This window comes from Bos indicus x Bos taurus, chromosome 6 (genome assembly GCF_003369695.1).
Source record: "Bos indicus x Bos taurus breed Angus x Brahman F1 hybrid chromosome 6, Bos_hybrid_MaternalHap_v2.0, whole genome shotgun sequence".
Taxonomy (NCBI): Eukaryota; Metazoa; Chordata; class Mammalia; order Artiodactyla; family Bovidae; genus Bos; species Bos indicus x Bos taurus.
The window spans coordinates 91,841,519-91,849,180 of NC_040081.1; the positions used below are offsets into that span (position 1 = coordinate 91,841,519).

At 39.7% G+C, this 7,662-nt stretch overlaps 1 protein-coding gene across 1 annotated transcript; it reads left to right on the plus strand.

Annotated features, from left to right (window-relative positions):
- Nucleotides 1-1,018: 1,018 nt before the first annotated feature.
- CXCL13 (C-X-C motif chemokine ligand 13) lies at nucleotides 1,019-7,442 on the plus strand. The gene is made up of 4 exons (XM_027545406.1): nucleotides 1,019-1,135; nucleotides 2,715-2,847; nucleotides 6,283-6,360; nucleotides 6,659-7,442. Exons 1-4 carry the CDS (start codon nucleotides 1,072-1,074, stop codon nucleotides 6,711-6,713), a joined length of 330 nt encoding a protein of 109 aa, XP_027401207.1. The 5' UTR covers nucleotides 1,019-1,071; the 3' UTR covers nucleotides 6,714-7,442.
- Nucleotides 7,443-7,662: the final 220 nt, after the last annotated feature.

Consider the following 7,662-nt stretch of genomic DNA (forward strand, 5'->3'; position numbering starts at 1 on the left):
CACACCAGGAGGACCAAACCTCTGAGTTCTCAGTGGCTCCAAGCTTCTGGGTTCACACATCCACACTTGTAGACTTCCAAGGCAGCCCAGAGGTGCTCCTGGACAGATCAGCCTTTGCCCACATATTTTTCTTTTTCTTTTCTTTAATCAAAGCGCTCTAACAAGTGAGTTAAAGCTGTGGGTTCATTAGGCCCATGGGCTATTTGGCTGGATCAAAACCAAACTGCACACATGCTTTATTAAACAGACTGTAATATGAGGTTCAGTTACTTGATGAAATTCTAATGATGCCCTCCACGGACACCCGGTTCTCAAGGTCAATACCTTGCATACCAGAGCTAGAAAGATTCTCCTTTTCAGAGCTGTTATTAAAATTCTCCTCCCTTCAAGACACACCCACATCTATGAGGGGATACCCACTTGTCCTCTTCCAGGACTTCTATGATGGTGAGATTACATAAATAATCATATATTTTAGATAGTGAAATAAGGTGTGGGAAAGTCTGATAGAAAAACAGTAACCAAGTCAGCATAGGGATTTGTCTATAAGGAGATATTCATTATGTCTACAAATATTTACTGAGCACCTATCAAAGGTTAGAGAAGCTTGCAGGTGCTAGAAACACAATGATGTGCCTGACAAGTTTCTGATTTCCTGGAGGATATATTCAGATGCCATTGAGACAGCCCACTGACCCTTCACTGAGAACAGCAAGCAAAGCCACAATCCCTGATTGTGAACCTACAGAGAGAGTGCCGGGGAGTCTCCAAACTTCCCTCTCTTCCATCTCCAAATTCCTGCAACATCCCTGCCATTTAGAGTCCACATTTTCAAGAAATACTTTATTATACTACTAGTGCTCTGAAGCAAATGCATAAAATTTGCAAGAGGGGTTTAAAAAAAAAAGCAAGCTCAGCATATTGGGGAGCTTTTAAAACTGATGATGCAGCTGACCTCCTGGAGACAAAGGCAGTGGGAGGGCTTTACTGGTCTAAATAAATAGGAGTCTCTGGGCTGAGAACCCACAGTGTGGATCTGAAGCTGAAGTCTGAACTCCACCTTGAGGCAGAATGAGGTTCACCCCTGGAGCTCTGATTCTTATGCTGCTGGCCTTCAGCCTCTCTCCTGTCCATGGTGAGAACCTTCGCTTGTTATCATTCGTGCTTTGAGCTCAAGTGGTCTTCAGCCATTTCAATTTTTTTTCCAATCAGATAATGAGGGGAAGTGTGAATGAAGTGGGGGAAACTGCTCAACTGCTCCTAGATTTCTAAAAGAAAGGTGTTCAGAGATTTAACTCTTAGAGGCTGGAAACACTTGTATTGTTAAGACTGTCATCCAGAGAAGGCGGAGATGCTGGAGGTCCCAGGTCCGTGGGACTGACACTCAGCAGCCTATTTCTGGCCTTTTTCAGATGCCTCTCTGCCTATAACTCATTTTTTCCAGATATCTCGTCTTCACTTTGCCTCTCAACGCTACCCCTTTTTGACCAAATGCTATTGACTCCAACCCGTTGGTCTCCTGCAGGGATAGTCTAATACAGTGTTTTAGGGTCAGCTCTGACATGAAACATTGTAAGTACAACAGGAGTCCTCAAGTACACACTTCTGCCAAGAAGCAGACTTCCAAGTCTAAACGGGGAGGATTTCTTTGTGTAAATAGGTAAATATCTAGCTAAAAGATAAATTTTTATGCAACTGAAGGGATCATCAGATTCCACCAGGAATTATCATGTGTAGGATGAGATACTTCGTTCAGGTGCAGAGGACCAGTTTTTGTTCTTAAAATGTGGGGATATTTTTTCCTGATTTTAACCCTGTTTCATGTCATTTCATTCTTTAAGACCCTCGTCTCTTTCTCCTTCCATGAAGCTTTTCCATGGCTGCTGGCAAAGTCCTCGGTTCTCATTCATGCAGTTTGGACCTTGGGGGAAATACAGCATTCTGTGATACTTTAGTTTTTGTTTCTTTGTTTCCCCCACTAAAGTGTAACACCTTTAGAGCCTGGTTCCTTTATTTGCAATTCTGTGTCCAGCGGAGTGGTGGGCACTAGGGTTAAAGAAAGTAGAATTCCTTGAAATGCATAAGACAGGTTACCTATTAAAGTAATGAGTACATTTTTTGTTGTTGAATACAAACAGTTGAATGTTTATAATTGGTAGTTTTTGATAATGATTTGCAACTGAGTTAGAGGACCAACAGATTAAACAAAAACAAAAAATATCTTCATGGTATTTCCTTAGAGAAAGAGGGCGGGTTCGGAGAGTAGGGGGTAATGATAAGAAAGAGCTCGATAGGGTTAAAACTTGATAATGCTCTGGGAGACTCAGTTAACTAGTTCATTTCTGGCTTTTTATGTATTAGGAGTGAAGATTGATCAATTTTATGTTGCATGAATTATAACTGAGTTATTAGTTCCCACAGTGGCCGTTCTCAAATTTTATTATATGGGCAACCACCTGAGTACCAATATAATGATGTCACAAATTTTAATAGGTATTGTATTTTTAAAAAGCTGGTTTTATTTTTAAGGTTTTGATAGAAAATGTTTGAAAATAAGCCAAGACAAGCAGAAATTCACAAACTAAAGGCATATGGGTGGAAGTATTGACTTGAAATATTTAAATCTTCAAATGCACAGTATGAAAGATTACCGATTAATTCTAGTTGTGAATTATATGCCAAAGGGATTAAAATAACTGATTCTGTGTTTATAGGTGTTCTGGAGACCAATAACACAAACTTAAAGTGTAAATGCATTCGAAAGACTGTCAGCTTTTTCCCCGTTAATCTCATTGAAAGACTTAATATCATCCCCCGTGGGCGTGGATGTCCAAACACAGAAATCATGTAAGTTGCAATAAAAAATAATGTATGCTTCCTTGAAGTGATTAACTTGGAGTATTACTAGCAATTAATTCTCAAACTAATAATGAGAATCAGTAAAACTTGTTAAGTACATACTTTGCAGGGGTATGGGTGAGGTCCTAGCTAACTCACATGCTTCACGAACATTCACTCACTGTATTCTTTCAAGAGCCCTTTCAGGTATATCTGTTGTTACCATTCCTTTACAAATGCAGAAACTGAGGCTTAGGGAAGCTAGCTAACTGCCCTGAGGCATACCACTAGACAGGGTCAGAACCAAGATTCTTCTCTATTCCGTCAAACTCCAATTGCCAGCAGAAACAGAAAATTTGTTCCCTAGAAGTTAAAGAGCAAGAGAATAAGTACCCACATCAGTCCTTGGTCAGAATGTCTGTCTATCTTATGGAATCATCCTTTAGGTTCTGTCAACTGTGAACCCCTAACTCTGCTTTAAAAATTAGGCTAAGGGGACAGTAATGGCTACAAGAAATTTAATAGACATTTTCTTTTATTGTGATGGTATATCCTCTTTCAATAAGCCCTTTTCTGTACTCCCAGAGACATCTGTAGATTCCTTTATTAGGGCATTTTCCACGGCATATCAAATGAGACAAACATTGCATGTAAAGCCCCTAGTACAGTGCCAGACAGAGTAATAAATGTTCAGCAACTGTTAGCTGTAATTATTCGGCATCATTGTATTGAAAGATTCAGGTTGGTTTGTCTGTTTTTCTCTTTCATTCCATCAGAAAATAAGTTCTTTACAGATAGAAATCAGACATTATTCATTTCCCTATTCCTGATGTTTATCCCTTTCTTTTCAGATGGGAGAGGGTCAGCAAATGTTGGATTGACTATTTTTAAAGGAGCTTGTAGATCTTTTAACTATCACTGCCTAGAACTGTGATTTCTTCTTCCTGGATCCACCTTGAATGAACCAAGGTGCCCCGCAGCACCTTGAACTACAGTCAGAGCATCCTTCTCAGGGCAGCCCTGGCTTGGCTTTCATTAGCAACTCTTCCCTTGGCTGCTTTAACCTTTGGAAATATTTGTAAGCAGCTACTTTTTGTTTGGGCTTCCCTGGTGGCTCAGATGATAAAGAATCTGCCTGTAATGGGGGAGACCTGGGTTCAAACCCTGGGTTAGGAAGATCCCCTGGAGGAGGGCATGGCCACCCACTCCAGTATTCTTGCCTGGAGAATCCCCATGGACAGAGGAGTCTGGCAGGCTACAGTCCATGGGGTCGCAAAGAGTCGGACACGACTGAATGACAAAGCACAGCGCTTTTTGTTTGTCCCATTTTGATATTAGGGCTTTGGGTTTCGGACTAGTTGTGCTTCACTTGTAATAAAGAAACATGGGATATCAAAAATAAGTAGGGATTTTTCTTTAGAAAGACATTACATTTCACTACTATCACTGACAATAAAAATTCTGACTAAACCGTGATTGTTGCCCTCCAACTTGGAGATGTGAAGTATAGTCATGACCTATTTAGGAGTAATTCCTCTGGCTGTCTAGAGCAGCAGTTCCCAGTCTTTTTGGCACCAGGGACTGGTTTCATAGAAGACAGTTTTTCCACCGACCAGCATTGGGGGATGGTTTTGGGATGATTCGAGTGCATTACATTTACTATGCACATTATTTCTATTATTATTACATCAGCTCCACTTCAGATCATCAGGTATTAGATCCCAGAGGTTGGGAACCCCTGGTCTAGAGAACAGAGGCTTTCTTCTGTTTTTTTATTACCAGTTTCTCTGTTATGAGTCAAGTCTCTCATCTCTCTACCAGGGGAAGAAATACACTCTAATTTTCTCTACTTAAACCTTAATTGTTTTAAAGTGAAAAAAATTTATCTTCTCACCAGAGTCTACATTTCTGAATTTTAACCAGATATATAAGCAAAAGTTGCAAATAATTATGAAAAATTCATGGCAGTCAGTAGTGAAAATACTCTAGTCCAGACAGTCAGAAATCTGTATTTCTATCATGAATTCAGAAACCAAATTGGAAGGCTCTGGCCAAGAGCCCAACAGGTCTATGACCTCTGATTCTGTAGTTTTCAATTACAAGAGTAGAGTTTCAAAGCTAGATGGATGGATCTTTGCCATCTGTCATTTTATAGCTAAAATGAGACACATCAAGAAATCACGTTTTGTTCAAAGTCACCCCAATGGACAGTAGACTCTCCCAGTTTGCTGTAAACTGGTAAACCTCATTTCTTTCACTGCTGGTAAGATATTTTGGCACTTGGTAACCATTCAGATATGCCCAGGTGGAGAAGTGGCTAAAACTGGGGGTTATGGAGTCAGCCAACCTTTATTTGAATCCTGCTTTATCATGCGTTTCTTGTACAATCTTGGACAAATTATTTAAAGTCTTCTTGAGGAAGCCTCAAGTTCCTCATCTGAAGGTGAGGAAATAGTATTTCCTTTAGCACAGGATTCTTGTGAGATTAATTGAGATAATTCATATTACCTGCTAAGCATAGTGGCTGGCACATTTTAAGTGCTTGATCAATATCAATGGATGATTATTCCCTACTGCCTTTCCCGTTGCTTAATTTTCAGAACATTGAAGTCTTGCTCACTGATGGTTCCATCAAATGCAGGTGTCACTCAGAGAAATTGGCTCTGTAAACCTCTCCCACAGTAAATTTCATTGGATTTTTTTTTCACATAAAAGGTCTTTAAGAGAGAGTTTTCTTTAGTCTATTTTGTTTTCCCAAGCTCAGTGGACAAACACATTTTAAAGATATTATGATATAGCTTTTGGAGAAAAATGGCAATCCACTTCAGTACTCCTGCCTGGAGAATCCCATGGACAGAGGAGCCTGGTGGGCTGCAGTCCATGGGATCACAAGAGTTGGATAAGACTTAGTGACTTAACGGGCTTCCCTGGTGGCTCAGCTGGTAAAGAATCCACCTGCAATGCAGGAGACCTGGGTTTGATCCCTGGGTTGGGAAGATCCCCTGGAGAAGGGAAAGGCCCACTCCAGTATTCTGGCCTGGAGAATTCCACAGACTGCATACTCCATGGAGTCACAAAGAGTCAGACACGACTGAGTGACTTTCACTTTAACTTTAGTGACTAAACCAACATCTTAAAACTTCAGGAGTGAGCCAAACTTGGAGTCTGTTATTTGTTCTGTCTCCAATTCATGCAAAGGTTGTCAGCAAAATACTAACCTCTGACAACTGAGAGTCTGTCAATTCATATTCAGTTCCACCAACTCACACAGTGAGTCTCAAATGGGGATTTTCTTAATGATCAGACTTCATGCTGCAAATAACCTGCTTCACATCTAAAACTGCCCACCTCCTAATATATCTCCTGTGGGAATCTTTTTTTTTATACTCAACTCTTTCCTAAAATGCAGGACTGATTGCTTTATTTTTATTTATTTCCCCCCAGAGTCTGGATGAAGAATAAGCTAGTTATCTGCTTGAACCCTCAAGCCAAATGGACACAAACACTAATCAAAGTGTTAAGGTGAGTCAGGCATAGCCACGGTTTGTAGATTTCCATTGTACTGGAGGGTTTCCTTTTTCCAGATAGTCAAAATGGGGGTCACTTTAAATTTATGAAATGTTACTAAGACAAATACCCATTCTTCACTATTATTACTTATCAGATGGAGTTGAGATGCCTCATTCTGGCAGCTCGGTGAACTAACCTGGAAACCAGTGGGCACAAAATTCCTTATTTGAAATCTCCAGGGGAAAGCCACAGTTTCTGGCAAGTCTTTCTCTAAGCCTGACTCTCTTGTCTTATTTTTGTCTTCTCACAGCAAACGTATTTTGTCAACTTCACCAGCTCCAGTGGTTAAGAAAAGGAGTGACTGATGCCAATATTCCCATCAAGGACACCTATGTTCCCCCAACATTCCTGCTCCGGGTTTTAGTTTTGTGTTTGGTTGAATCTTTTCCAGAAAAAAGATCTTCCCCATCTGCTTTATTTTAAAAATACAGTACCCTACAAACTCAGAGTTTGGAGGAGGAGTCATTAAGGAGGAAAGTTTCTTTAAGGCTAGTTCCTTCATTATAAATGATAAAGGTTACTTTCAATAATATACCTGTTGTTGAACGCTGAATTTTCCTACAAAACAAGTGGCTTGAATTAAGGAGGAAATGATGGAATGCATTTCAATCATTTTACACCCTAAGAATAGCAAGCTTCCATAAGAGATTTAAAAAGCTGCCTGGGAAACCCATGGAATTTTAGCCTTACAAGAAACAGAGTGTTCACGTAATAGACATCCTTCATTTAAAAGCTCACTATTGAGAGAAAAAAGGTCCTTCTACTTTTAAAGATTTTCTTTATAAGATTTACTCTCACAGATAAAGCTAAGAACACTCAAAGACCCCCAGACTTAAATTCATAAAATTTTCAGGAAAAGCATTTAAAGGGTGATATTTAGATGTATTCTTTCATGCATTTGCTTTGATGAACTTTTTTTAAAAATCACATCTTGCACAGACTTTTTTTCTTTTTTTCGTCTTCAGTGTTCAATTCTTTAATGCTTTCTATTAATCTAATGCTCTTCAATAAACTTAAGCAAATATTTTATTTAATTATGAGCAATTCATTCTTAATGGAGCATTTTTTCAGAAGTCTGCTCGTGAAACCATTTACCCCCAATTAGGACTTGAAGCCATGTGCTCGGACTCAAACCCAACCAAAACCCAGTTTGGGAGTGGAATTCACATGGCCAAGGCTTGAACCCAGACAAAATCCATGGTCTTCCAACAGAGATCACTGACCTGGTTTCAGGACCTAATGAAGTTCAGGTTC